This window comes from Apteryx mantelli, chromosome 30 (genome assembly GCF_036417845.1).
Source record: "Apteryx mantelli isolate bAptMan1 chromosome 30, bAptMan1.hap1, whole genome shotgun sequence".
Classification (NCBI taxonomy): domain Eukaryota; kingdom Metazoa; phylum Chordata; class Aves; order Apterygiformes; family Apterygidae; genus Apteryx; species Apteryx mantelli.
In genome coordinates this window covers 739,189-767,154 of record NC_090007.1, presented here as the reverse complement: position 1 = coordinate 767,154, position 27,966 = coordinate 739,189, and the positions used below count along the sequence as shown (strand labels likewise).

General features: G+C 69.1%; 2 protein-coding genes and 1 non-coding gene across 3 annotated transcripts; 2 read left to right on the top strand and 1 right to left on the bottom strand.

Moving 5' to 3' along the window:
- The first annotated feature begins 446 nt into the window (after positions 1 to 446).
- On the top strand, positions 447 to 7,162 carry CNN2 (calponin 2). Its single transcript, XM_067312871.1, has 7 exons — positions 447 to 587; positions 3,109 to 3,230; positions 4,229 to 4,295; positions 4,403 to 4,540; positions 4,779 to 4,895; positions 5,213 to 5,359; positions 5,453 to 7,162. The coding sequence occupies exons 1-7, from the start codon at positions 525 to 527 to the stop codon at positions 5,714 to 5,716; spliced, it is 918 nt and encodes a 305-aa protein (XP_067168972.1). The 5' UTR covers positions 447 to 524; the 3' UTR covers positions 5,717 to 7,162.
- A 1,503-nt stretch (positions 7,163 to 8,665) lies between these two features.
- ABCA7 (ATP binding cassette subfamily A member 7) lies at positions 8,666 to 25,555 on the top strand. The gene is made up of 51 exons (XM_067312698.1): positions 8,666 to 8,684; positions 11,643 to 11,740; positions 11,866 to 11,959; positions 12,212 to 12,353; positions 12,425 to 12,552; positions 12,635 to 12,756; positions 12,845 to 13,039; positions 13,169 to 13,258; positions 13,389 to 13,626; positions 13,742 to 13,881; positions 13,958 to 14,074; positions 14,279 to 14,458; positions 14,532 to 14,740; positions 14,824 to 15,000; positions 15,093 to 15,315; positions 15,428 to 15,649; positions 15,763 to 15,967; positions 16,045 to 16,161; positions 16,304 to 16,475; positions 16,714 to 16,845; positions 16,945 to 17,084; positions 17,176 to 17,313; positions 17,489 to 17,700; positions 17,801 to 17,873; positions 18,132 to 18,334; positions 18,533 to 18,584; positions 18,880 to 18,939; positions 19,382 to 19,399; positions 19,570 to 19,724; positions 19,830 to 19,954; positions 20,053 to 20,151; positions 20,453 to 20,648; positions 20,746 to 20,840; positions 20,986 to 21,018; positions 21,272 to 21,377; positions 21,466 to 21,540; positions 21,878 to 22,047; positions 22,120 to 22,297; positions 22,396 to 22,511; positions 22,701 to 22,845; positions 22,921 to 23,044; positions 23,136 to 23,265; positions 23,348 to 23,468; positions 23,711 to 23,773; positions 23,852 to 23,958; positions 24,039 to 24,180; positions 24,258 to 24,392; positions 24,482 to 24,585; positions 24,678 to 24,770; positions 24,888 to 25,131; positions 25,219 to 25,555. The coding sequence occupies exons 2-51, from the start codon at positions 11,675 to 11,677 to the stop codon at positions 25,351 to 25,353; spliced, it is 6,756 nt and encodes a 2,251-aa protein (XP_067168799.1). The 5' UTR covers positions 8,666 to 8,684; positions 11,643 to 11,674; the 3' UTR covers positions 25,354 to 25,555.
- A 1,737-nt stretch (positions 25,556 to 27,292) lies between these two features.
- On the bottom strand, positions 27,293 to 27,399 carry LOC136994566 (U6 spliceosomal RNA). The gene has a single exon (XR_010886617.1). It is a non-coding gene; the product is annotated as a U6 spliceosomal RNA (small nuclear RNA).
- Between the last annotated feature and the right edge of the window lie 567 nt (positions 27,400 to 27,966).

The window sequence follows — 27,966 nt, the reverse complement described above, 5'->3', positions numbered from 1 at the left end:
AGTGTGTACACATGCGTGTGTACAGGAGTGCATGTGTGTGCACATCTGTGTGCATATCTGTACCTGTGTGTGCGTGTGCAAATGTCTGTGCAAGTGTGTGACCCTACGTGGGCATGCGCATGTGCACACATCGGCACCTGTGCATGTGCACGCGTGTGTGTGCATGCACGTGGGTGCGTGCACGCAGGGGTGCAGCTGCGGCCGGGCGTGCACACCTGTGTCTGCAGGTGGGTGTGCATGTGTGTGCATGCACACGGGTGCACGGGTGCGCACCCCCCCCCCCGCGGTGTCCCGATCCCGGGGCGCGGTTCCCCCTCCGCCCCCGCCGCGATCCGGCTCCTGCCCTTATTTGGGCATTTCGGCCTCGCCCAATCAGCGCGCGGGGGTGTGGCCAGACCCGCCCCGCCCCGCCCCGCCCCGCCCCGCCCCGCCCGGTGCTGCCCCCCCGCTCCGGTGCCGCCGCTCCGCACCGCTGCCGTCCCGTCCCGTCCCGTTCCGTCGCGTCCGTCCCGTCCCGCCGCGCCATGAGCAGCTCCCAGTTCAACAAGGGCCCGTCCTACGGCCTCTCCGCCGAGGTCAAGAACCGGGTGAGCCGGGAGCACCGGGGCGCGCACAGCGGGGCGGGGGGGTCCCGGGACTCCGGAGGGTCCCGGTGCTCCCAGGGGTGGAGAGTCGGGGGGTCCCGGTGCGCCCGGGGGTCCCCGTGCCGAGGCGCCGGGGCAGTCAGTGCCCGCGGGGCCCGGGCGGCGTTTCCCGGCTCTCCCTCCCCGGCCCCCCGGGGGTTCCGGTGGCCCCGGGCTCGGCGCGGGGGGCGCCCGCCGCCCCGCTTCGGCGCTGGCTCGCGACGCTTCCGTCTGCTTCAGCCAGACGCCAGCCAGTCCCGACGTCGCGGGCTGGGAACCAGTGACACCAGCGGCGCCTCCCCAGGCCCCCGGAGACGGCGCTGCGGGGGATTTGTCTCCTTCGCGCCCGCCGGGGAAGCCCCGGCGCTTGCAGCGGGCTGGAAGGAGAAGTTTGCACGCGCTGCTCACGAAGCACAAAATCTGCTCGTCAGCCAGCGGGATCCCCCCCCGGCGCCGCTGCGGCGGGGGGCTGCGCGGGGGCAGACACAGGCCCTGTGTCCCCCCCCCCCGGCGGCTCCCTGCACCCAGGTCCCTGCGCGTCCCGGGCACGGGGCGCCGGGGCGGACGGATGAGCCGTCGGTCGCTCCCCGGGGAGGAACGGCCCCTCCCGGGGGCTCCTCTCGCCCCTTCGCCTCTTGCGAAAGGCACGCGGAAGGCTTTGCACCCCCGCGTTTCCCGTGCCGCCGCCGCCGCCGCGGGATGTCGGCGGCCGCGGAGCTGCCGGGCCGCCGGGGCTGGTTCTGCCGCGGCTTTTCGGCGCTCCCTCCCTGCGCGCAGGGCAAAGGGCAGCCGCCGAGGCGCCCGGCAGGCCCCGGCACGTGGCTTCCTGCACGGCCCCTTGTGGCAGGGGGATCCCCGGGGTTGCAGGAGAGGGAAACTGAGGCACGGGCAAGGATTGCAGCGGGGGCCGCAGTCAGAGCTGGCCCTGCGGTTCCCATCTGTGCTTGGATGAATGGACAAGTGCGACAGGCCCGGCGTCACCCGCGGGCACAGGTCCCGCAGGCGCGAGAGCTGAGCATCCCCTGCCGCGCGCAAGCCCAGCGCGAAGGGCGCAGCCAGCGCTGGTTCAGCACGGCAGCTCCGTGCTGGGGGAGAGGGCTGGGAGCGGGGGGATTCGGGCTCTGCCTTGGAGCCTTCCCCTTCCCACCCTGAACAGGGATGGGTTTGCCCCCCGCATCTCCCACGGTGCTGGGAGTGGGCAGCCCCGGCCCGGCAGGGTCCGTTCCCCTTTGCTCGTGGGGAAGGGCTGAGCGATGTTCCCGGCCTGGGCAGCTGGTCTCCATTTGGGAGGAGGCGCTCGCATTCCTGGCATAGCCGCGGTGACCGAGGAATCCGCCGGGCGGGCGTTTGGACCCCGCGGGAGGGAGCGGCGTCGGCATCGCCGCATGGCGAGGAAGCCGCAGGTCCCCGCCGGGGACGTCCTCCTTGTGCCGGTGTCCAGCCGGCTCCGGCGCCTGGTGCCGGCCTCCCGCAGCCCAGCTCCCGCTCCCTGGCGGCTCCGAGGGGCTCAGGGCCGGCGGTGGCCTCCTGCCAAGCCCGGCTCTGGGGCTGGGGCTGCTGAGAGCCCTGGCCGAGGGCACGGCGAAGGATTTCTCCCTTCTCCAACCTGCTGGTGCCAGGTTTGACCGTCCCGCTGGGATCACCAGGCGTGAAGTCTGGTCATGCCGGGACAATTCGTAGCTGAGTGAAGAGCAGTTCTTGGCCTGTAATCAAAGGGTCAGCGCTCTAACGAGGAGCCCTTCCTCCCTCATGTTCGTAGCCGCTCGCGGTTTATGAGCGTTGCCAGAGGCTGCCTGGCTCTCCGATCGGCTCTGGCCGCAGGCAAGCTGTCCCCTCCGCCCGGCCAGGCTCCCGCGGGGGCTGATTTCCCCATTCAAGCAGGGAGAAACCCGGGGCCTGACGGAGGGAGCCCTCTTCCTCCCTCGGCCCATGCAGGTGGTTCCTCCTCTTCCTCTCTGAAAGTTTCAGAAGTTTCTGGGCCTCCGTGTGCGCAGCGCCGCACCCTGGGCCTCGCGCCGGATGCGGGCCGTGCCGGCACTGGGGTCCGACGCCGCATCGCGCCCATCCCCTCCCTGTGATGGGGTCACGCAGCGTCTTTAAAGCCGACTGCGCTGGCGGTGCCCGACCCGCCGGTGCCGGGCTCTGCCCACCCCTCGCCGAGGCCGCTGCTTCGTTCCTTCCTTCCTCCCCGCCCTCCTCTCGCAGGGCTGCTCTTGGTGCTGCCAAACCTGGGTTTCCTCAGCGCCAGGAAGTTGTAGCCGATCGAATATCCCTTTGGCCGCCCGAACGGCCTCCCGCGTGCTGCAGGGATGCTGGATCCGCTCGCTGCTGCGGGGGCAGGCTGGGGGGACCGGCTGCCTGCGAGGACGCGGTGGCGGGGGCCGGCGTGGGACGGGGCTGCTGTCCTGGGGCTCTGCCGGGGGGTGGGAGCTGCCCCCCTCGCGGCAGTTTGGGGCCTGACCTGCCCCCTCCCCTTCCCTCCCAGCTCGCCCAGAAGTACGACCCGCAGAAGGAGGCCGAGCTGCGGACGTGGATCGAGAGCGTCACCGGGCAGCAGATCGGGCCCGACTTCCAGAAGGGGCTGAAGGACGGCGTGATCCTCTGCGAGTGAGTCGCTCGCCGGGCGATGCCGAGCTCGGCCCTCGCCCCGGGCTGCTCGGCCGGCCTGGCGTGGCGGGGGCCGGGAAGCGGGAGACGGACCCCTCCGGGAACCCCAGCCTCTCCCAGGCAGGCCGGGTGCAGCCGAGCCCTCGCCTGATGGGAGCCGAAGGGTTTCTGTGCAGGATGTGCTTGGCAGGGAATCGCTCCCGAAGTGCCTGTGCTCCGCATGGAGCTGCAGGTCCTGGAGCATTGCAGCTGGACCGAGGGACGTGTCCCTCTCCCAGGCCCTCTTTGGCAGCCGCAATAGCTGGCAGTTCCCCCTGGCTCGCAGAAGCTGCCCGGGAAGCAGCGGCAGGAGGAGGGCTCCGATCCCGGAGCACCACAGAGCCGCCTGCGGTGCCGAGCAGCGGAGCCGCTCCCAGGGCTGCCCGGCCTTCTCCCAGCGGGGTGTCGCTCCGCAGCTGGCAGGGGCGACCACGGGGAAAATCCGCTCCCTCTCCGCTTAGCGGCAGCTGTTTGCAGGGCTCTTGACCCGGCTCCCGGGCGAGCGAGGAGCCGAGCTGCCTGGAACCAGCCCTTCCCGCGAGCGGCCGCGGCTCGGCTTGCGGAGGGGCCCTGAGCACGGCGGCCACGGCGGGCGCTGCCGCCCAGGGGCTGCTCCCAGCCGGGAGCAGCAGTGGGAATCGCCCTGCTTCACTCGCAAAGGGAAGCCTGGGCTCTCCTCCCCAGGGCTTAGACCTGCCCGTGGTGCCGCCGAGGGGCGGGAGCAGGAGGCACTGCAGGGCCTCTTGCATGATGCTCCTTTGGAGCAGCTTGGAAATCTTCCACTGAAACAAAGCCTGAAGCAAGCGGGTTGCCCGGCTGAGACCCCAGAGCTCATTTGGGGGCAGCCGGGTTGGAGCTGCCTGGTTTGCGCCGCTCCCGGCCGGGCGGGTGGCCGATGCAAGCCCCGCCGGGGCTGCCCCTGCCCCGCTGCAGCCCTGCTCACTGCTCTTCCCCTCCAGGCTCATGAACAAGCTGCAGCCCAACTCGGTGAGGAAGATCAACCGCTCGGCTCAGAACTGGCACCAGGTAGGTGCGGGCAGCGCCCCGGGCTGGGCCGGCTGCCGCGGAGCCCTCCCCGCTGCGGCCGCCCCCGCCTGCCGCCCCTGACCCCTCTCTGCCCTCCCCGCCGCCAGCTCGAGAACCTCTCCAACTTCATCAAAGCCATGACCAGCTACGGCATGAACCCGGTGGACCTCTTCGAAGCCAACGACCTCTTTGAGAGCGGGAACATGACGCAGGTGCAGGTGTCGCTGCTGGCGCTGGCGGGCATGGTGAGTGCCTGGGCGCAGGCCGCGCGGGTGCGGGAGGTGCCCTAACCGGCTGCTCCGGCGGACGGTGCGGTCACCTCGGGCACAGCTGGAGGGCCCAGGGTAGCATCCTGCCACCGGTCCTGCCGCTCGCTCTGTGTTGATTTGGGGGTGGCATGCGCGATGCCCCGTGGCGCTGCAGCTGAGGACGATGCTCAGCAGTGTGAGAGCCCTGTCCTTCATCACCACCCCTCTCTGGCAGGCCAAGACCAAGGGGATCCAGAGCGGCGTGGACATCGGCGTCAAGTACTCGGAGAAGCAGCAGAGGAACTTTGATGAGGCCAAGATGAAGGCCGGGCAGTGTGTGATCGGGCTGCAGGTGGGCTGCCCGGCGCGTGCTCCGTGCGGGGCTGGGGGCGTCAAGGCTTGGGCCGAGGGAGCGCCCCATTTTATTACACCCCCAGCATCCGTGCTGGTGGCCCCGCACATGACTGGGGGGATCAGAGGCTTGAGATGCCCTGAATGTCCTTGGGAACTGGGACCATCTTGGCTCCACGTCCAAGCCCTGGCACTCAAGAGCCCTAGAAAGCTGGGCCTGGGAGGGGAAGGATGGGGAAGGAGGAGCTGGTGCTGGGCCATGGGGTGGGCTGGCCTCAGCAGCAGGAGCTCAGTTCCCACTGGACCCCTTTGCTCCAGATGGGCACCAACAAATGCGCCAGCCAGTCCGGCATGACGGCCTATGGCACCAGGAGGCACCTCTACGATCCCAAGAACCAGATCCTGCCACCCATGGACCACTCCACCATCAGCCTCCAGATGGGCACCAACAAGTGTGCCAGCCAGGTGAGCTGGGGTGCCCGGGGTCCAGGACCATCCCGTGGCTGGGCGGTGGGAGGGAGGGACACCTCCAAGCCCTGCTCCGTCCTTTCCCTCCAGGTGGGCATGACTGCTCCCGGCACCAGGAGGCACATCTACGACGCCAAGATGGGCCTGGACAAGTGTGACAACTCTTCCATGTCCCTGCAGATGGGCTCCAACCAGGGGGCCAACCAGAGTGGCCAGGTCTTTGGCTTGGGCCGCCAGATTTATGACCCCAAGTACTGCCCCCAGGGCAACCAGAGCGATGTGGCCAATGCCACCTGCGACCAGAGCATGGACCCACCTGGGTACCACTACTACCTTGAGGAGGAGAGCTACTGAGCGGGACGCCATCGTCCCCAGCCCCGTCCTGTGCCATCTTGTGTACAGACCCCACTGCCAGCAACATTCCAGTAGCTCTCCTTTCATCCTTCCCTCTTTTTATAGCTCTTTTTTAATGAATCTATTTTTCTGAGCAAAGAAATGAAGACCCTGTTTCTAGAGAAGAGAGTGGCCGTTTCTTACAGCCCTTGGGAATCATGACTCTCCCAAGTCCAGCTGGGAGCTTGCAGCTGGAAGGAGGCAGATGCTCAAGTGCTGTGGAGTGGACGGTATCTTTTCTTACGCAGTCAAGATGATGTGTTTCAACCCAGCATCCACTGAACAGCCCCTGCAGCTCTTCTGGTGTGACAGTGCCCGGATGCCCTTGGCAATTAGGGGGACGCAGCTGGCCGTGTGGCCTCGGGTAAAGTAAAAAGTGCTGCTGCTGCCACGTGTGCGAGCAGGGTTTGTCCGAGGCTGTGCTCTCGGGGACGTTCCCGCACAGGTCGGCTGGGTGCGTCCAGGAGATCACGGCCGGGAGACGGCAGAGGCGGCGGGTGAGCTCTGCCCCCCAGCTCTGCTGTGCCTCAGCATCTCCTCCTGCTCCTGAGAGCTCATCGCAGGGATCAGGCATGATTTTCCTGCGCGCACGCGCGCGCGTGTGTGTGTGTGTGTGGTTTCTTTAATGCCAACAGTGAAGCTCTTAGTAGGCTGCTCTCATGTAATTCTCTAGAAAGAAAGCAAAGCTGGAAATGTGTTTTTTTTGAGAACTCTTAGGGACCAAGTTTCTAATGCTTCAATCTCTACTGAAAACAGTCCTGGGCTGCGTGCCTCCTTCCGCCTCCGCTCTCTGTGGTTTTGGGTCCGCAGAGCTGCCTCCGCAGTGGCGGGGGGGGCTGGGAACCTGCACATGGACAATGACCGTGGCTCTGCTGATGAGCAGTAACTCGTTAAGCCGTGAACATTTCCGTGGACTCGTCCATGGCCCCACGCTGCAGAGGAGTCTGATGGACCGTGCAGCTGCGGGGCGATGCATGAGCTTCCTTGGTGGCGCGTGGGGCTGGGGGATGCTGGTGCGTTTGCACAGCCTCTTGCTGTGGCAGTAGGTTTCTTCAAATCATGTGTTTTTAATACAGATGCTCTTATAGCGAAAGCCTTTTGCTGTTTAAATTAACTTAAACAGGAAACGTTTTCTAGCGTATGCTGCTCGTGTCGTGCCGGTATTTCAGGCCCAGGCTCCCGCCTGAACACCTCGTGGAGGGGGCTCGTCGAGCCGGGGGCTGCGAGGCCCAGCAGCACCGCGCTCTGAGACCGTGGCTTCCCCCGTGCGGGGCCGAGCTGCTGCCTGTCCCTGCCAGGCACGGGCGGCTGCTGCCCTCTAAACGGGAGCTGAGAACTTTCTTCTGACTAAACTGTGAAGCTGTGTAATATTTTGTAATGTAGGCAATAAAAAGCTTCCAGAAAGGACGAGCTGTGCCGGGACCTCTGTGACGCCTGGCTCCAGAGCAGAGGCTTGGAGCCACTTCTGAAGCGCAGGGCGGCCGGGCTGCTGCGTCGGGGCCGGGGAGGCGATGCTGCGGGGCCGGGCCCTTGGTGCGGGCCCTTCCCGGGGGTCGGCATTACGCGTCGCCACCCGCTTTCCTGAGCGCAGCTAAGGGAAACCCGCACGACACAAAGCCCCCTCGGTGCCTGCCCTGCCCCGTCTCCCATGCTGGGCTGGGATCTGCCGGGACTCCCCACCCCTGCTTTTATGGGAATCGGCCTCAGGGTGGCTCATTGCCTGTGCGAGGAACCCCAAATGCCGCATCGGAGCTGTGGCCCTTGGTCCCGCCACCCTGGCTGCTCCAGCTGCGGCTGCGCACTCCCTTTCGGGGAGGAAGGGCAGCCGAGGTGCCCGGCACCCAGCTGTGCCCCACCTTTCCAGGTGAGACACTGGGTTTCAGGGAGCTGAGCTCCTTCGTGGCATGTGGCCAAGGCCGGAGTGGGTCGGCTGGCATTGCTGCTGGAAATGCTGGCTCCACCGCCATCCTCTCTCTCAATCCACAGCCTTTTAGCCTGTCATTGGTTTAAAAAAAAAAAAAACGAAAGGGCTCAGCTTTGCTTTATTCTTTTTTCCTTAATAGCTCACTACTTCGGCATCCTATTGCATTATTAAGCTTAAGTGATTCACCAGGCTCCAAGTACAGTCCAGGCCCAGCTCTCCCTGCCGGTAGCAGCATGACTCAGATATTTTCTGTGTTTTGTAACCTCCCCAGAGCTGTTGCTGGCCTCTCCAAGGGAAAGGTGTGCTTGCCTAATTGGGTATAAGTGGAGATCATAAGAAACGTGTAATACATCGTGTAATAGATCGTACATAACAACAAGGGAATTCGGCTGTCAGCAGGCTGGGAACAACAGGTTGCAACAAAACCTGGGAGGGGATGGCCTCGATCGCAGAATGTCTCCGCGCGGCTGTGTGACTTGAGATGAAGCCTGAAGCAGTGGCACAGGGTGGGGGACCTGGCCCTGGCCCTGGGCAGTAGGGAGTGGGCAGAGCTCCGGGCACCCCACTACAGCCCTGCCAACCCCCAGGGCACCCAGGTGGCTCCCCAGGGTGCCAGGTCCTGCACCCCCCGGGGGGGGGGTGCCTTGGCTGCCCCAAAGGGCTCTGCAGAGAGCCCGAGCCCGAGCCCGAGCCCCTGCCCCTGCCCCTGCCCCTGCCCCTGCCCCTGCCCCTGCCCCTGCCCCTGCCCCTGCCCCTGCCCCTGCCCCTGCCCCTCTCTGACCCCACCTGCCCCGAGTCGCGCGGGCCCCTTTAAGAGCCACTTCCTATGACGTCACGCCCGCGGCTACTTTGTAGCCAGAGCCGGGCGGAGGGGGCGTGACCGCAGAGGAAGGGGGCGTGGCCGAAGGCGGGGGGCGTGGCCTGCGCGGTGAACCGCGGCGGAGCCGGCGGCAGAGCCGGTGGCGGGGTCCCCTTAAAGGGGCCGCGCGGTGATGGAGTGAGCAGGTAACGGGAGGGGAAACCCGCGGGGGGGGGGGCGCCCGGGGGGTGATCCCCATCCGGGAGGGGGTCCCCAGACTCCAGGGGGACCCCAGCTGGGGGTGTCCGGGTAAAGGGTGCCCAACTCCAGAGATCCCCAGCTGGGAGGGTCTCTCAGAAAGGGTCCCATCCAGACGGGGTCCCCGGGCTGAAGGGGGGGCCCCAGCTGCGAGGGGGTCCCGGTGCCGCTGCTTGGCTGCTCCGTGCTTCCGGAACGGGGTACCCGGCATGCTGCCCTTGCCCAGGCTGCAGCATCCTGTGCTGGGTGGTGAGGGCTGGGTGGGCCTGGGGGGCTCCGGTGCCACTGTCCCCCTGGGCACCCACCCAGGGGCTCGGGGCGCCCCTCCAGGCCTCCCCGAGGCTGTTGGCAGGGTTAGGGCTTGCACCGGGTGGGCAAAGCATCGCCAAGCATGAGGAGAGCCTGAGTGGGGGCTGTTTCTGTGCAGACTGGGGGTGGGGGAACCGTCCCCCACCTCGAGGGCCCAAGCCACCCGCGCCCGGCCGGGGCGCTGGGGAGCCCAGCCTGGTGGGAGCTGAGGGGCAGGATTTGCTCTGATGTGCGCAACTTTGCGAAGGGACCGCGAGGAGCAAGGGCAGCTCTGCCGGCAGAGCCATGCTGGAGCCCTGCGTGCAGCCATGCCCGGCTGCCACTCACTTTCTGTGTAAATCCCGGCTTACAGTAACCCTTTCCTCTGCGCCCGGCTCCCAGGCTCTCCTGCAGAAAGACGTGCGTGCGAGGCGTGATGTCCTTTCCCCAGGGTGCCAGCGCCCTGGTGCTGGTCTGTGCCTGGGTCCCGGGGGGGCATTCCCACGTTGCGTGCGTCCTCCCCGTCGCTCCGTACTCTGCCCTACGCAGAGCTCCCTGCCAGCGCTCGTGGGAGCAGTGGCAAGGCTGAACGGTTAATAAAGACGCGCTGCTTTTGACAACCCAAGTCTGCAACTTCCTGGCTGCCAAGTGACTGTTCAGCTGAAAAGCCGCGGTGCCTTTTGCACCTGCGCCTGGCTCCCGCCAAGCAAGGGCTGGGGTGGCGGGTGCTGAGGGGCCGGGGGACGAGGGCCAGGGTGCTCCTGTGCTCCCTGCTTGCAGCTGGGGGTGGAGAGGCAGCGCCCAGGCAGATGCAGGAGTCCCTGCGGTCATTAATTATGTATTTGCATTTCCAGCCCTCGCAGCTATAGAGGAGGCCAGGTCAGAAAACAGAAATGCGCTGGAAAGGAGCCAGCATGAATTGCTGATGGACACAACACACCTGAGCTCTGGCTCTGGGGTCTCGGACACAGCTCCGATACCGGAGGGGGAGAGCTGGGCTTTCCCGCATCCCTGCCAAGGCCAGCTGGCAGCCCGGGGCTGCCGCCACTGCCCGCCGTCCCTCGGTTTCACCCCGGCGCTCAGCTCCGTGGGGCAGACCCTTGTCCCTGTTTTCCCCTGAGGCCAGGAGACAGGCTGGCGGTGATCAGTAACATGGTGTATTTGCCTCCTGTAGCGTGTACAGAGGGATCCTCAGCACAATTTCTCCCTTGGAAGGCTGCTTGGCTTTCGCCTTTAGCAATACCAAGTCTTTTGTCTGTTTTTCCTTCTGCAAAAAGAATGGGAAAGGACTCGCTGCCTTCCCAAGCTCGGGTGATGCAGAACTGGCCAGAGGGTCCTTCCTGGCCGTGGGAGACACCGGCAGCGTCCTGCGCCCAGTCAGGGCTGGGTGCTGCCCGGTTCCTGGCTGCCTCCTCCACCAGTGTCACCCATGTCCCAGCAGCTGATGCCCGGGCCGCCCTCGCCGCTCTCCCTCCCTGCGGTGGGGTGCCGGGGGGATGCCAAAGCCCCCTCAATAGCCTGTGGCCCCTGCGGAGAAATCCTCCCGCACAGCCCCGCTTTAGCGCCACTTATGTCAGCCCCTGCAGGCTGACTAGCAGGATTTCCTCGTGAGGATCCTTGCGGATTAGTGCCGGAAGCAGGGGCTGCGGGACCCTGCCCTGCCGCTCGGCTCCAGCCGGTGCCCGGCCTCGCGGGGCAGAGCCCGGCTGCGCAGCCGCTCGCCTGCGCCGTCGCCCAGCACCCGGCTGCGGCGTCCAGGACGCAGGGCTGGGCGTGACCACGGGGTTTCCTGCTCCCGGAGGGGAGCGGAGGGAAAGGTGAGCCTGGGCACTGAGGAGGGAGGTGCTTGGTCTGTTTTTTCACCGGAAAGATTTGGTTTGGTCCTGAGCCCTGGGGCCGGGAGAAGCTGGTCCTGCAGCGCCTCGCAACGGGGTGTCAGGGCCCGGTGGCACCCTGGGCATCGTCTCCTTGCTGCTCCTTCCTGCCTCTGCTTCCAGCCATCCCGTAGGCAGGATCTGCCAGGAGCTGAAAAAGTAACACGAGAAAGCAGTTGCGTTAGCGTCACCTCCCAGACCCGGAGGAGCTTTGCAAAGGAGGAGCAGTGTCCGCCCCCATCCCTCGGATGGGGAAACCGAGGCACGGGCAGGCCCCAGGGCTGCCCAGCTCTCCCAGAGCCGTGGCTGGTCCCTAGGGATCATATCCCATTCCTTCAGCCAGGATCGGATTTGCTTGGGGGACGTGGGCGGCTGTTGCGTGATCGGCATCATACGTGAATCTGGTTCATTGTTCCTGAAGCAACGCTGACCTGAAAGGGATTTTTTAGAGTTTGTGCCCTATTTTGCTGCTTTTGGTTTACAAAAGGCTAAGATTTGAAGGCTTTGGTGTGGAAAGGAGCTTTGCGGGCAGGAATGTGGTGCCGGTTCCTCCCTGCCGGCGCTGCGGGGCCCTGGGGAGCTCAGCCGGGCGCTTGTGCCCTTTCCTGCATGCGAGCCCCGAGTCAGGCCCAACCTGTCTCAGGCAGCCCGACGGCGGATCCGCGGGGCTCGGCCTCCGGGCCGGGGCCGTTGGGCTCTGCGGGCCGAGGGCTCGCGCTGACCCTGCCGCTCTCTTCCCCGCAGCTGGAGCCGAGCGCCAGCCCTGCGCCCCCGCCATGGCCGTGGGCACCCAGCTGGGGCTGCTGCTCTGGAAGAACTTCACCTACCGGCGGAGGCAGAGGGTGAGATGGGCGCCCGCACTGGGGGGCTCCTGAAGAGCCGCCGGGGGCCAGGCAGAGCCCTGGGTGCCGATGGAGAGGGGAACCCTCCCGTCCCCTCTGCCCCGACCGCGGGTCTCCCCCTCCAGATCCAGCTGGCCATTGAGCTCCTGTGGCCCCTCTTCCTCTTCTTCATCTTGATCTCCGTGCGACAGTCCCACCCGCCGTTCAAGCAGCATGAGTGTGAGCGCCCGCGCCAGCGCCAGCCCCCTTGGACCCACCGGTGCCGGGCTGCAAGGGGCCCCCGTGGCCCGGGTGCTGCCCCTCGCGCTGGAGCCCTGCGGGACCCGGCAGGGCCTGGGTGGTGCGGGGGGTGACAGGCGTGAGGAGGCGGACGCGGGCTGGGGCGCGCTGGGCTCTCCCCACTCAGGGGCGCGTGGGGCCCCGGGGGCTCCCTGCTGCCCCTCCGGGACCCGTCTCCCCCTCTCTCGGCAGGCCACTTCCCCAACAAGGCCCTGCCGTCGGCCGGGACGCTGCCCTGGATCCAGGGCATCATCTGCAACATGAACAACCCCTGCTTCCGCTACCCGACGGCGGGCGAGGCCCCCGGCGTGGTGGGGAACTTCGACAGCTCCATGTGAGTGGCGGGCGCCGGGGGGCACGCGGGGGCCGGTGGGACCCCGTCTCACTGCCAGCCTCTTCCCGCAGCCTCTCCCGCCTGCTGGCGGACGCCCGGCAGGTGCTGCTCCGCGCCCAGGGGAAGCAGCTCCCGCGCAGCTTGGGCCGGCTCCTGAACGCCCTGCGCCGGCTCCGGGGCAGCGCGGCTCTGCGGAGGGGTGAGCGCCGGGGCCGGGCCGGGCGGGCGCCCGGGGGCGAGTGCGGCCCCTGCGCGCTGACCCCCCGCTCCCGCCCCGCCAGCCCTGCCCGTGAGGGGCTACCTGAGGGAGGAGGAGAGCTTCGCCCGGTTCCTGCGCGCCAACGCGTCCCTGCCGCCGGCGCTGGTGGACGAGCTGCTGGGGGCTCGGCTCAGCCCGCGCGTCGTGAGTAGGGAGCGCGCCGCCCAGGCGGCTGGCGGGTGCGGGCGGCGCGGGGCTCCCTTGCCTCACCGCCCTCTCCTGCCGGCCCCAGCTCTCCCTCGCGGGCACCCGCGTCCCGCTGAAGGCCGTGGTCTGCAACGCCTCGGAGCTGGCCGGCTTCCTGGAGGTGGGCGACGCCGCATCCTCGGAGCACCTGCAGCGAGAGCTCTGCGCCCTGCCCGGCCCCACGCTCCGCGCCATGGAGCGCGCCTTCCTCTCCCAGGTGGATTTCCCCCGGCTCTTTGCGGTGAGTCCCCTCGGGCGCTGGGGGGCACGGGGGGGGACGTGGATCCGCTGCTGCCCTGGAAAGCCTGAGCTCAGAGACTCACCGGGTCCCTGCGGAGGAGCCGTGACACCCCGTCGTGTCGCCTCGCAGGAGCGGCTGAGCTCAGAGGCGGACGATGTCGCCGACGCTGTGGGAGCCCTGGCCGCCGTCCTGCAGGGCGCTGAGACCCTGCTGCAGGAGGTAGCTGCCCCGCTGCCCCCGCCCGCACCCCCCCCGGGGGTCCCCGGCAGTGCCATGCTGCCCCGGGCGTCCCCAGCCCTGCGGCGGGGCTCCCGCAGCCCCGCTCTGCTCCCCGTCCTGCTCTCCCCAGGTCTCCTCCATGACCAGCTTCGCGGAGCTGCGGCGGGAGATCGGGGCGCTGGCGGCCCCCAACGGCAGCGCCTCCCTCCCGGGCGCCCTCGGGGCCCTGTCCCGCATCGCCTGCGGGCACCCCGAGGGCGGCGGGCTCCGCATCCCCTCCCTCAACTGGTACGAGGACAACGACGTCAAGGCCTTCCTGGACCGCAACAGCTCCGAGCAGAGAGCCGCGGCCCCCAGCAACGCCAGCAGTGAGCGGAGCCGCGCCGTGCCGCGCCGCGTGGGCCAGGGCAGGGGCTTGCCGGGCTCCCCAGCAGGGAGGCAGCGGGGGCAGCATCCGAGGGCTCATTTCTGCCCCCGTGCCAGGTCCCTTCTGCAAAGAGCTGATCCGGAGCCTGGAGTCCAACCCCCTTTTGCAGATCTTCTGGCGGGGCATCAAGCCCCTCTTCGTGGGCAAGATCCTGTACACGCCGCCGGGTCCCGGCACCGACAGCGTCATGGCCGAGGTGAGCGGGGCGCCGCGGGGAGCGCTGCGGGGGGAGCAGGTGCCCCCGGTCCTGCCTCACCCGCCGGCCCGTCCAGGTGAACCGGACCTTCCAGGAGCTGGCCGCGCTGCGGGACGCGGGGGGCGCGTGGCGGGAGCTGGCACCCCAGATCTACGCCTTCCTCAACAGCAGCCTGGAGATGCAGCTCCTCCAGGTGCGTCGTGCCCGTGGAGCCGGCCCCAGCCCGGGCTGGGGGCCTCTTCCCAGCAGGGACGGCGCGATGGGCGTCCCGACCGCGCTGCGGGGCCAGGGCGCTCCGGGCGGGCTGTGCAGCGGGTGCAGCTCGGAGCTGGCCAGGGATGGATGGCTGCTGCGGGGGGAGCTGCTTTAACCCTCTTTTCCCCCCGTTTTTATGCAGGACCTGCTGCAGGTCCCGGGGACGGCCCAGCTCCTGGATGGGCTCCTCAACGGCACGTCCTGGAACCTGTCGGCCCTGGCTGAGTTCCTGGCCGGACCGGCCCCGGGCCCCGGGCTCACCTGGCACCAGGTGTACGCCGAAGCGGACCGGGTCCTGGGCACGCTGGCGCAGTTCATGGAGGTGCGTGTCCCCCCTGGCCCCCGCGCTGGCTGGCTCCCCGAGCGCCCGCTCAGCCCTGCCCTCCCGCCTGCAGTGCGTCTGCCTGGACAAGATCGAGGCGGTGGCCACCGAGGAGCAGCTGGTGGCCAGGGCCTTGGAGCTGCTGGAGCAGCGGCAGTTCTGGGCCGCCGTGGTCTTCGAGCCGCCCGCGAACGCCACGGCCCAGGCGCTGCCCCCCCACGTCCGCTACAAGATCCGCATGGACATCGACGACGTCACGAGGACCAACAAGATCAAGGACAGGTCGGGGGATGCCCATCCCCGCGTCCCGTGCCCGGGCTGGGGGGCGTCCCCCCCCCCCCGCCAGCGCTCTGCTCTGCCCCCAGGTTTTGGGACCCGGGCCCGGCGGCCGACCCCTTCAGCGACCTGCGCTACGTGTGGGGCGGCTTCGTCTACGTGCAGGACCTGGTGGAGCAGGCGGTGGTGCGGGTGCAGACCGGGGGCGCCCCGCGCACCGGCGTGTACCTCCAGCAAATGCCCTACCCCTGCTACGTGGACGACGCGTGAGTGGGCAGCGGGGGGTCCCCGGCCCGCCGTGTCCCCGGCCGGCGGGTGTCGGGCCGGGGATGGTAAGGGCCGCCGCTGTCTCCCGCAGGTTCCTGCGGGTCCTGAACCGCTCGCTGCCCCTCTTCATGACGCTGGCCTGGATCTACTCCGTGGCCATGATCATCAAGGGGGTGGTGCACGAGAAGGAGGCGCGTCTCAAGGAGACCATGAAGACCATGGGGCTGAGCAGCGGGATCCTCTGGCTCAGCTGGTTCCTCAGCAGCTTCATCCCCTTCCTCCTCAGCTCGGCCTTTCTCGTCCTCATCCTCAAGGCACGTTGCAGAGCCGGGCATGGGGGACAGAGCCAGGGTGACGTGGGGAGCACGGGGGGCTGGCAGCCAGCGTGGGGGGGCTCTGCGGGCTCCAACCTCCCTTGTTTTGCAGCTGGGGAACATCCTGCCCTACAGCAATCCCGCCGTGATCTTCCTCTTCCTCGGCACCTTCTCGGTGGCCACCATCTGCCAGTGCTTCCTCATCAGCACCTTCTTCCTCCGCGCCAACCTGGCCTCGGCTTGCGGTGGCATCATCTACTTCTCCTTCTACCTGCCCTACGTGCTGTGCGTGGCCTGGCGCGACCACATCACCTTCCCGCTCCGCGTCCTCATGGTGAGCAGCCCCGGCTGCCCTGCGGGTGCCCGGTGCAGGGTTCGGGGTGCGGGATCCCCCTCCTGCCCCGGGGCCGGGCTTTCCACCCACGCCGCCGTGCTTGCCGCCGCCAGAGCCTCCTGTCGCCGGTGGCCTTCGGCTTCGGCTGCGAGTACTTCTCGCTCTACGAGGAGCAGGGGGTTGGCATCCAGTGGCACAACCTGGGCGCCAGCCCCGTGCCCGGCGACCCCTACAACTTCGCCACGGCCATGGCTCTGCTGCTGCTGGACGCCGGCCTCTACGGCCTGGCCACCTGGTACGTCGAGGGCGTCTTCCCAGGTGAGCGCAGCCCCGCGGCCCCCGTCTCGGCCCTGGCCCCGCTCAGCCCGGCGCTCCCAACCCTGTCCGTGCTGCAGGTCAGTACGGGATCCCCAAGCCCTGGAATTTCCCCTTCCTGAGGAGCTACTGGTGCGGCGAGGAGTCCTCGGCCAGGCACCCCCCGTACCCCACCAGCCCCCTGGCTGCATCCCAAGGTGAGCTCCTGCCCCGTGCCACCCCCGGAGCCTCGCGGCTGGAGCGCTGGAGCTGGGCTCGGGTGCTCCCGCCGGGATGCTGGGGCTTTGCCCCACTGCAAGGGCACCAGCCCCGCGACCGTGACCCTCCGGTGGCTTCCAGTGCTGGTGGAGGAGCCACCAGCCCAGCTCCAGCCGGGAGTCTCCATCCGCAACTTGGTGAAGATTTACCGCAGCAGCAGCCGAGTGGCCGTCAACGGGCTGAGCCTGGACTTCTACGAGGGGCAGATCACCTCCTTCCTGGGCCACAACGGGGCCGGCAAGACCACCACCATGTGAGCCCGTGGGCTGGGGGTGCCAGGCGCGGGAGGGACCGCTGGCGCCCCGGGGCCGGGCTGTGCTCCTGGAGATGGGACCTGAGCCCGGATCTGCCCCAGCTTTGGCGCGTGACTGTCCCCCTGCCCCAACCCCCAAGGATAAGCTCCAGGCACCCCGTATAGGATGGGGGACGCTGGCCACCACGAATGAGTCCTGCTTCCCCTGCGCTCCCCTTTCCCATGGTCCCACCTGCAGGTCCATCCTCACCGGCCTCATGCCCCCCACCTCCGGCACCGCCTATATCCTGGGCTGGGACATCCGCTCCGACATCGACAGCATCCGGAAAACCATGGGCATGTGCCCCCAGCACAACGTGCTCTTCAACATGTAGGCAGGGGCCGGGGCGGGGGCGGGCGGGGGCCGGGCCCCGGCGTCCGGGTGGGCAGCGGTGGCCGGTGGCAGGAGCTCAGCCGCTGCCCGCCGCAGCCTGACGGTGGAGGAGCACATCTGGTTCTACGGGCGGCTCAAGGGGCTGTCGGAGGAGCAGGTGAAGGCGGAGATGGAGCAGCTGATCCGGGACACGGGGCTGCCCCACAAGCGCCGGGAGCAGACCAAGAGCCTCTCAGGTGCGTGCGGGGGGCAGCAGGGGCGCACCGGGGCCGAGCGGCGGCTCCCGCGTCCCCGGCCGCCCCCAACACCCTCCCTCCGGCCCTGCAGGCGGGATGCAGCGGAAGCTCTCCGTGGCCATCGCCTTCGTGGGCGGCTCCAAGGTGGTCATCCTGGACGAGCCCACGGCCGGCGTCGACCCCTACTCCCGCCGCAGCATCTGGGAGCTGCTGCTCAAGTACCGCAAAGGTCGGGGCCGGGGGGCCGGGGACTCCTCTTCCCCCTCTGTGCCCGTATCCCGTATCCCCAGCCCTGGGGAAACGGAGGCAGGGCCTGGGGGCTGCGAGCCGCGGGGAGGCATCCGGGGGGGGGTCCGGGTGCCGGGCGACGAGGCAGCCCGAGGCAGCGCGCGCTCTGCCCCCAGGCCGCACCATCATCCTCTCCACCCACTACATGGACGAGGCGGACCTGCTGGGCGACCGCATCGCCATCATCTCGCAGGGCCGGCTCTGCTGCTGCGGGTCCCCCCTCTTCCTCAAGGCCAGGCTGGGCACCGGCTACTACCTCACCCTGGTGAAGCGGCAGCGGGTCGAGCCGGGCGGCAGCGCCGGCAGCGTTCCCGGCTCCGCCAGAAAGGTGGGTCCCCCAGCGCCAAGCGCCAGCCGAGGGGTGGCCGGTCCCTCCGGGTATCCGACCCTGCCGCAGCATCCCGCGCTCCGGCCGCCCTCTCCCGCAGGACAACAGCGACTCGGAGCGCAGCAGCGACACGGGCCTGGGCAGCGAGCGGGACAGCGAGGCCAGCGCCGTGGGTGAGGAGCCTGTTCCTCCCTCGCGCCCTCATCCCGGGGCGACCCTGCCGGGTGCTCCCCCGGGGGGTTCACGGGTGCCTCTCGCCCCTGCGTCCTGCCCCGCTGCGGGCTTGGGGCTGCGCTCCCAGAGCAGCTCCGTCCTCCCCTGCCCCCTGCAAAGCCCCCAGGACCCCCAGGCCCGGGTGCAGGGCACAGCGCCGGCTCCTGTGCCGGACCCCGGCACCAGCCCCAGGTTCCCAGCCCTCCCTGTCCCCCCAGATGTGCCCCAGCTCTCGGCTCTGATCCAGAAGCTGGTCCCGGGCTCCCGGCTGGTGGAAGATATCGGACATGAGCTGCTCTTCGTCCTGCCCTACAGCGGCGCCAAGGATGGGGCGTTCGTGGAGCTCTTCCGGGAGCTGGACGCCCGCCTGGGGGAGCTGGGCATCTCCAGCTACGGCATCTCCGACACCACCCTGGAAGAGGTACCCGGGGACGGCTGCTGGGGCTGGAGGAGCTGGTGACCTTGGGCTGGTGACCTTGGGCTTTGCCAAGGCTTCCAGGGTGTCCCTGGCCACCGAACATCTGCCCTGCGCTGGTCTGGGGCAGCCTGCAGCCTCGGGGCTCTGCCTTGCCAGGGTGGTGGGCACTCGTGGCCGTGTTTAATGCCCCATCTCTCTCAGATCTTTCTGAAGGTGGCCGAGGACACGGGGGTGGACGTCGACGTGGCAGGTAAAACGTGTCGCCCCAGCTAGAGCTGAGCTTCAGGACACCGGGGTGCAGGATGGGGAGCAGGGGGGACACTTGGCAGTGCGGGGAGATGCTGGAGCAGGGACCACGGTGTCTGGGAGCTGGTGTCCCTGTGCTCTGCATGGGAGCACGCAGCGTCCAGCGCCGCCCCTGCCCTCCCCGGGGCTGGGGACCCTGCCAGGAGCACCCTTGGGTGCAGGGACATGTCCCCGGCTGTGGCCTCCATCCCATCCTGGCGCTCTGCACCCTGTTTCGTCAGGCATCAGGAGAGCCTCCCGGCCGGGGAGAGAAGCCATCCCCAGCAAGGACGGGGACGTGGAAGCAGCCGATGACGAGCTGGGTAAGTGGGGCCAGGCGGGTGCTGAGCCCCCCCGACTGGCCCATCCCTTCCGTTGGATCCCTCTGGCCGCGCCAGGGCTGTGCATGGCATCAGACCTGGCATGTGGTCCAGGAAACTCCAGCAGCATCAGCATCTCGGCTGCCACCAGCCTTGGGACAGCTCTGGGGGCTTGGGAAGGGAGGGGAGCAGGGCTGGTGGCTGGTCTGGGGGTGCATGGCCCTGAGCAGGGGTTGGGATGGGGTGTGAAATCCTGGGAACGTGTCCGGGCACTGTCTCTTGGGGTTGGAGAGAGCTGGCGTGGGGGCAGCAGTGGGAATTCGGGGAGGGTCTGCAATAGTCTGCAGCGTCTGCTCCGCCCTGGGCTCCCCCTTCACCTAACCGCTGCTGCGCGGGCGCGTCTGGCGCGGCTGTAACACTTCTTTCCTCTCTCCTTTACTCTGAGTCCGAGGAGCCAGGAGAGGTAGGAGCTGGGGTGGGCTGGGGGTGTCCCCAACGGGGACGTGAGGACACCGCCGTGAGCAAACCGCCCGCGGCCGTCCCGCTGCCCGCGTGAGCCCCTGCCCTCGCCACCCGGCTCAGCCCCGGGCTGGCGCTGGCAGCCGGAGCAAGGAGCCATCTCTGCCCTCGCAGCGGAGGAGCCGCGGGAGACGGACCTGCTGCGCGGCGCGGCCGGCCGGGGGTCCCGCCGGGTGACGGGCTGGGCGCTCACCCGCCAGCAGCTCCGCGCGCTCTTCATCAAGCGGCTGCTGCACGCCCGGCGCAGCACCCGGGGCTTCTTCGCGCAGGTACCGTGGAGGGGCCGGCGCCGCGGTCCGGGGGGCCACGCCGGGCTGGGGGGGGGGGGAGCAGAGCAGACCCTGCCCCCCCAACCTCCTGCTGCCCCCCCGCAGATCGTCCTGCCGGCCGTCTTCGTCTGCATCGCGCTGCTCTTCAGCCTCATCGTGCCGCCCTTCGGGAAGTACCCGCCGCTGCGCCTGGAGCCCTGGATGTACGGGCAGCAGTTCACCTTCCTCAGGTGGGTCCCCCCAGGAGTGCCGCCCGGCCCCCGCTGCCCCCGGCCCCGCTGCCCCCGGCCCCGCTGCCCCCTCTCACTGCCCTGCTCCGTCCTTGCAGCGACGACGCCCCGGGGGACCCCGACTCGGCTCGGCTCCTGGGCGCGCTCCTGGCCGAGCCGGGCTTCGGCACCAAGTGCATGAAGGACGCCGGGGAGGAGTGAGTGACGGGGCGGCGCGGGGGGCTCGGACCCCGGCCTCACGCCTGGCTCCCGCAGAGCGGCCGTGGCCAGACCCCCCTCTCCTGTCCTGCCCCCCAGCCTGCACCCCTCGTCCTGGCACGGAGAGGGGCAGCGTTTTCCCTGGGGGCCCTTCCCAAGCTGCTCCCACGGTGCCGCCTGTGCGATGCTACGGCACCTTCGCGGCGGGATCGCAGGGATGGGGGGGACCTGCGAGGCCCCTGGGCCGTGCCAGGCTCCTCACGGGGGGGGGGTCTCTCTCCCCACGGTGCCCGGGACCAGGACGGGGCCATGCCCGCCAGCCTCCCACCCCGGCGGCTTCTCCGTTCCCCCGGCGTCCCCGGCCCTGCTGGCAGCGCTGCAGCGCGGGAACTGGACGCCGGCCGAGCCGTCGCCCTCCTGCCGGTGCAGCGCGCCGGGGGCTCACAGGATGCTGCCCGACTGCCCGGACGCGGCCGGGGGGCTCCCGCCGCCCCAGGTAACCCCTGCCGCCCCCGTGCACGGGGCGGGCGATGGCCCCAGGGAGGCCCGGGGGCTGCGCATCCATCCGGCCCGTCTGTCCGTCCCCCCACCAGGTGCAAAGGGGCACGGGCGACGTCCTCCAGAACCTGACGGGCAGGAACATCTCCGACTACCTGGTGAAAACCTACCCCCAGATCATCCGCCAGGGGTGAGCGCAGGGCGCCCGCGCTCCCAGCGCCCCGTCCCACGGCCCCGGGGACGCAGCGCAGGGCCCCCCCCACCCCGGGGTGGGCAGCAGGGGTTGGTCTAACGTCTCCTCGCTGGTGTTTCCTCCCTCGCCCTGCTTCTTTCAGGCTGAAAAGCAAGAAGTGGGTGAATGAGCACAGGTGAGTCCAGCGGGAGATCGGGGTCTTGTTCTGCGCAGGCTGGGAGGCAGGACGCCTGGGTCCCGCGTGGGGTCGGGCCGTGGGCGCGTGCTCAGGTGGAGCGCGCGGAGTCTCCGGGCAGAGGCATCGTATGGGCGACCTTGGCTCTTTGGTGTGCACCATCACCGCGGTGTCAGGGCTGGGTTTGGGCAGCAGGTGGCAGCGGGGAACGGTGGCGCAGTTGGAAATGTTCAGTTCTCCCCTGCACACCCAGGTACGGCGGCTTTTCGCTGGGCGCCCGCAGCTCCCAAGTCCTGCCGTCGGCGGAGGAGGTGGACAGGGCGGTCCTGGAGCTCCGGGCACTGTTCAACGTCACCCCGGTACGGCTGGGGGTCTGCGCCGGGCGGCCGGGCAGCGGGAGGGCTCTTGGGGCGAGCCCACTCCTCACCCCCTCGCGTCTGCCCCCAGGGGAGCCCTGCTGACCGGCTGCTGGGCAACCTCAACCGCTTCCTCGAGGGCTTGGACGCTCGCAAGAACATCAAGGTGAGTCCCGGCCCCGGGGCCGAGCATCCCGGCAGGGGTCAGGTCCTGCGCGTGGGTCCAGGAGGGCCCCATGGCTGGCAGGCAGCGAGCGCCCGGACGCCTGGGTCCCCTTCCCGTGGTTACAATGGCCAGGACGGGATGGAGCCCGGCTTGAGACGGGGTTGGGTCTAGCAGCTCCTGTGAGCCAGGATGCCTGGGCCTCGTTCCCGGCTCCGGGAGCAGAGCAGGGTGCTGCGGGCCAAGGCGGAGGGGAGCTGGCTGCAGCTGGGCCCCCCTGCCCGAGCCCCGGGGGGGTGAGCCTGGCTCAGGGCGCTGCAGGACTTCCCCTGGGCCGCAGGTCTGGTTCAACAACAAGGGCTGGCACGCCGTGGTGTCCTTCCTCAACGTGGCCAGCAACGGGCTGCTGCGGGCCAGGCTGCCGGCGGGGGCCGACCCGGCGCGCTACGGCATCACAGCCACCAACCACCCCCTCAACCTCACCAAGGAGCAGCTCTCGGAGGCCGCCCTGTGAGTGGGGGGTCCCGGCGGTCCTGGGGGGGGGGCCCCTGCCGCCGACTGACCCTCTCCCCTCCACGGCAGGATGGCCACCTCGGTGGACGTGCTGGTCTCCATCTGCGTGATCTTCGCCATGTCCTTCGTCCCGGCCAGCTTCGTGCTCTTCCTCATCGAGGAGCGGGTCAGCAAGGCCAAGCACTTGCAGTTCGTCAGCGGCATGAAGCCCGTGACCTACTGGCTGGGCAACTTCGCTTGGGACATGGTGCGAGATGGGGCTGGGGCCGCGCCGGGGCAGGCGGGCGGCTTCTGGGGGCCAGACCCCGTTCATGACCCCCCCTCCTCGCTGCTTTGTGCCCACAGTGCAACTACCTGGTGCCCGCGCTGCTGGTCATCCTCATCTTCCTCTGCTTCCAGCAGAAGTCCTACGTGTCCTCAGCCAACCTGCCCTCCCTGGTCCTGCTGCTGCTGCTCTATGGGTGAAGGGCTGGTGGAGCCACCCGTGGGGCTGAGCCCAGGGAAGGGCTGGGGGGACGCAGGGGGCTGGGGGGGCTGGGTGGGAGCAGCGCTCGGGTCCGGGGGCTCTGCGGGGCCAGTTCCCAGGTGGCCCTGCCATGTCCCCAGACGCGGGGTGTGTTTTGGTCAGCCCCATTTTCCTCTCCCTCCAGCTGGTCCATCACGCCCTTGATGTACCCGGCCTCCTTCGTCTTCAGCATCCCCAGCACAGCCTACGTTGCCCTGACCTGCATCAACCTCTTCATTGGCATCAACGGCAGCGTGGCCACCTTCGTGCTGGAGCTCTTTGTGGACCAGGTGAGCCCCGGGCTGCCCCCAGAGCTTGTCCCACCGTCTCTCCCCTGACGCTGCCTTTGCCTGCTGTCCCGGCAGAAGCTCAACGACATCAACCGCATCCTGAAGAAAGTTTTCCTCGTCTTCCCGCACTTCTGCCTGGGCCGAGGCCTCATCGACATGGTGAAGAACCAGGCGATGGCTGATGCCTTCGAGAGGTTTGGTGAGTCCCGGGGGCTGCTGCCCCCAGGGTGCTCCCCGCTGCGTCCCCCCCGCTCCTAAAGTCCCTTTTCCCTCCTCTTCGCCGCTCGCAGGGGACAAGCGGTTCGTGTCCCCCCTGTGCTGGGATCTGGCAGGGAAGAACATGTTTGCCATGGCCATTCAGGGCGTCATCTTCTTCCTCTTCACCCTCCTGGTGCAATACCGCTTCTTCCTGCGGCTCAGGTGAGGGGGGGGCCGCGCGGGGCCGGCCGCTGGCCCCGACGGACCGCCGTCCTGGAAAGCTCCCTGCCGCTGTCGCCCGCAGGCCGCAGGCTCTGCATCTGCCCTCGCTGGGCGAGGAGGACGAGGACGTGGCCCGGGAGCGCGCCAAGGTGGGCGGCACGCTGCGCCCCACCGACGTCCTGGTGCTCAGGGACCTGACCAAGGTGAGCGGCGGGGGCAGGCCCTGCCCCGTCCGGGGCTGCACCTGGGGCAGCTCTTCCTGCGGGAAACGCTCTCTCCTTCCCCTGCAACTCGAGCAGCGGGAATCCTCCGCCCGCCTGCGCCGCTCCAGCTGCAGCGGCGTCCCCCGGTGCAGCCCCTCTCCCGCAAGCCCCTGGCACGTGCCAGCGGGAAATGGGGTCCCCAAGAGCCGGGGATCTGCCGTAACCCTCTCTCCCTGCTCCAGGTGTACCGGCGGAGGAAAGCGCCAGCGGTGGACCGGCTCTGCGTGGCCATCCCCCCCGGGGAGGTGAGGGGCCGGGATGTGCTCCCCGGCCGGGTGCAGGCGCCGATGGGTTTTGCCGTTAACCGCATCCGTCCCGCGCAGTGTTTCGGGCTCCTGGGGGTGAACGGTGCCGGGAAGACGTCCACCTTCAAGATGCTGACGGGGGACACGGAGGTGACGCTGGGGGAGGCCTGGCTGAAAGGGCACAGGTGAGCGGGACGGGGGCTTGCGGAGGGGCCGGGGCCGGCCCTCGCCCCGCGCGGCGCTCACCCCTTCCCGCGCCCCGCAGCGTGCTCGCCGACCTGCAGGCCGTCCACCAGAACATGGGCTACTGCCCCCAGTTCGACGCCGTCACAGACCTGCTCACGGGCCGCGAGCACCTGGAGTTTTACAGCCGCCTGCGCGGGGTCCCGGAGGAGGAGACGCCGGGGGTAGGCGCGCGGCCGGGAGCCCCGGGACCCCCGCGCTCAGCCCCACGGTGCTCAGCCCCGCGGCGCTCCTCTCCCAGGTGGCTCAGTGGGGCATCGCCAAGCTGGGGCTGGGGCCGCACGCGGACCGGCCCGCCGGCAAGTACAGCGGGGGCAACAAGCGCAAGCTCTCCACGGCCATCGCCCTCATCGGCTGCCCGCCCGTCGTCTTCCTGGTCAGTGTGGGGCCGGGGGGCCAGCGGCTTCGGGGGGGTGGGGGGTCCTGGCCCCGCTTCCACCCGGCATCACCATGCTGCCCTTGCAGGATGAGCCCACGACGGGGATGGACCCGCGCGCCCGGCGCTTCCTCTGGGATTGCATCCTCAGCGTCATCAAGGAGGGCAGGTCCGTGGTGCTCACGTCGCACAGGTAAGGTCGCCCGCGCGCCTGGGTCCCGCAGCGCGGAGGGTCCCCTGCCCGGCCGCCGCAGCGCGGGGGCCTCACGCCTGCCCTGCCGGCAGCATGGAGGAGTGCGAGGCGCTGTGCACCCGGATGGCCATCATGGTGAACGGCCGGTTTCGCTGCCTGGGGAGCGTCCAGCACCTCAAGAACCGGTAACCCGGGACGGGGGCTCGGGGCCGGCTCCGGCGGCGAGGGGGAGCCAGCCCTGCCGGGGCAGCAGCGGGGCTGGAAGAGCCTCTCCAGCGCTGCCCCCGCTCTTCCCACGCCAGGTTCGGGGACGGCTACACGGTGGTGGTGCGGGTGGGCGGCCCCGGGCCGGCGCTGGCGCCGGTGGAGAGCCTCATGCAGCGCTCCTTCCCCGGCGTCGTGCTCAAGGAGCGGCACGGCGGGCTGCTGCAGTACCAGCTGCCCTCCCGCGCCTGCTCCCTGGCCAGCATCTTCGGCGTCCTGGCGGCCCAGCGCGGCCCCTGCCACATCGAGGACTACTCCGTGTCCCAGACCACCCTCGACCAGGTGCGCCGGGGCCGCGGAGCGGAGCAGCGGGCAGGGATGGGGCCGCAGGCGCTGCCCCGTCACCACCGTCCCCTTCCCATCCCGCAGGTGTTCGTGCACTTCGCCAGGGAGCAGAGTGACGAGGACCCCGGCGGGGACCTGGCCCTGGCACCGGCACCCGGCCCCGCGGGGAGGCTGATGCGGCTCCTGGAGGACGAGAGCTGCCAGGAGAGCGTGGTCTGAGGCACCACGCTGGGGACCAGGGCTGCCGGCAAGCCCTGGAGCTGCATGGGGGGGCCTGGCCGCATCCTGCCCGCTCCCCTGGGAAGGGATGTCCGGGCGCCGGTCGGCTCAGCGCAGCCGGATGCCGGGGCTGGCCCTGGGACCCGTCTGCTTTCTGCTAGGGAAGGGGCTGGTGTAAAATAGTGAGTTAAATAAAGATATGCAGCAGGGCCCTGGGATCAGGCTGGTTTTCCTGCACGGCTCTGTGGCACTGCCGGGGCCCGGCGGTCACTCCAAGGGCTCAGGGACGACGCTGGGACCCACCTCGGGCTGCCCCTGCTGGGCTCTGGTGCCCGGTGGCTCCCTGCCCGTGGCATTGCAGCAAAGGGGCCGCGGGCTCCGGGCTGGGCTGCGGCAGGAGGCAGCGGGGTGGCCCGGTGCCCGGTGCCTCGGCGCGGGCACGGAGCAGCTGGCACGGTCCCCTGCCCCATGCCGGGGGGCTGCCAGCGCTGGGGATGCTCCGGGCCCTGCAGCTCCCTTCTCCTCCGCTCCCGGCGAGCTGTGTGGCCTCCAGGAGAGGCCGAAGGTCGACCAGGATCTTCCTCACCACGGGGCGCTCCCTGGGCAGGGGCTGGGCAGGGAGCGGGGCTGGGCAGTGGCAGAGGGTCCTGCCCCCCGGGACTCTTCTCCCACCCTCCACGTAGGGCTCCTGCCTCTTCCTCTCCCTCTGCGGATGCCCCCGGCATGGGGCTGGGGTGAGCCCCTCTGTGCCTGTGGCTGGGCGCCCCCATCTTGCCAGCCGGCTCCGTCGGGGAACCAGCCCCAAGCAGGGGGACCCGGGGGACCACTGAGGGCTTGGGGCCCCTGGCTGCTCCCTCGACCTGCGGGACCTGTCTCCGCCGCGCGGGGGGCCACGTACCTCCCCCACGGGGCTGCTGGGGCGGGAGGAGGCACCCCAGGTCCGTCCATGTGAAGTGGAGCCGCCGTGGCTGCCCTCCCCGGCTGCTCCGGGGTGCTGAGCCCTGGGGGCATCCTGCTGCATGCCGCAGGGATGCTCCATCCGGGGCCGCACTGGGGGGGCTCGGGGGCGCCAGGGCTGAGCCAGGCAGCACGCGTGCAGCCTTGCGGTGTGCCGGCACGGCCCTGCACCCTCTTGCCTGTCCCGCGGTGCTCGGCAGGATCCGGCCCTGCTTTGCGTGATGTAACCAAGCAATGACGCCGGAATGAGGAACCGGCCACTCCTAAACTGGGCAGTTTCGCAGGCTGCACCCAGGGCTCTGCCTGTACCAGTGGGGGAGCTTGTGGCCGTTAAGGTGGAACTGGGGCAAGGAGGACTGGGGGGGGGGGGGGGGGGGGTGTCTGAGCATGGCCTGAGAGAGGTGCGAAGCTCCCTCGCCGAGGCCCGTCCTGCCCCGGAGCCACGGCTCCCCGCGTGGTGCCCAGCCTGGCCGGGCTCCACCTTTGTGGCCCAACCTGAGGGTTCTTGTGCCCAGGACAAGCTGCCCCACAGGAGCCCAGCCAGCTCCCACCGCGTGGCCACGGGCCCCTCTGGGCAGGGCACCCCCCCAGTCAAAGATGCTGTCTCTAGCGGCCCTTCGCCTGGGGGGGGGCACCCACAGCAGCACGGGCACCCCGGGGAGCTGCATGGGGCTGTGGTGCACCCACGGCTGCGGTGCCATGTGCACCCACGACCACGGTGCACAGGAGCACCCACGGCTGCAGTGCCACATGCACCCACGACCACGGTGCACAGGAGCACCCAATAGCTGCGGTGCCACGTGCACCCACACCTGTGGCACACAGCGGTGCTTGCCCCAGACTCGAGCACCCACCTATCACCCCCTGAGGGTGCAGACGCGGCTGCCCCTGTCCCCAGCCGGGCCAGAGGCAGGTTGTGGCCTCCTGCAAGGGGCAAAACCGGGACCAAAAATGGCACCTGGGGGGGCTGCAGCCGGTCCGAAAAAATATGGAACGCTTCACGAATTTGCGTGTCATCCTTGCGCAGGGGCCATGCTAATCTTCTCTGTATCGTTCCAATTTTAGTATATGTGCTGCCGAAGCGAGCACGAAACTTAGCTCTCCCGAAGCAGTATTTAAACCTCTATTAATTTATTTTTTTTAGATCAGGGCGAGAAGTCTTTTTTCCGATTCACACCTTTCTCTTAAAAAGTTGCATTTTAAAGCGATTTTACTTCTTATTTGTGCTATAAATCCTTCGCATTCGCAAAAATATTGCCTTTTTTGAGGCGGAGGCGCAGAAGTTTGAGGCCGGCTCCGTGCGATGCCTGGCGGGAGTCCTCCTGCTTTGCATATTCGGCTGGAGGGCGGGCCGGTCCTCCACCGTCCCAGAGTTCCTTTGCGGGGTGCCGCTCTTGCGTCGTCGCCGTCGGTGCCAGGGGCCGGCGGAGGAAGATGGCGGCGGGGCAGTGAGGGGCGTCGAGAGGGGCCGAGCCGAGCGAGGAGAGGCGAGGCGGAGCGAGGAGAGGCGAGGCGAAGCGAGGCGAGGCGAAGCGAGGCGCCGCGCCCGCGGCTCTCCGTGCCGGGCCGCCGCTGGTAACGGGCCCCCCATGGCCGCGGGGCCGGCCCAGCAGCCGCGTCCCCTCCGGGCCTGCTCGGGCCCCGCCGCTCCCGGGC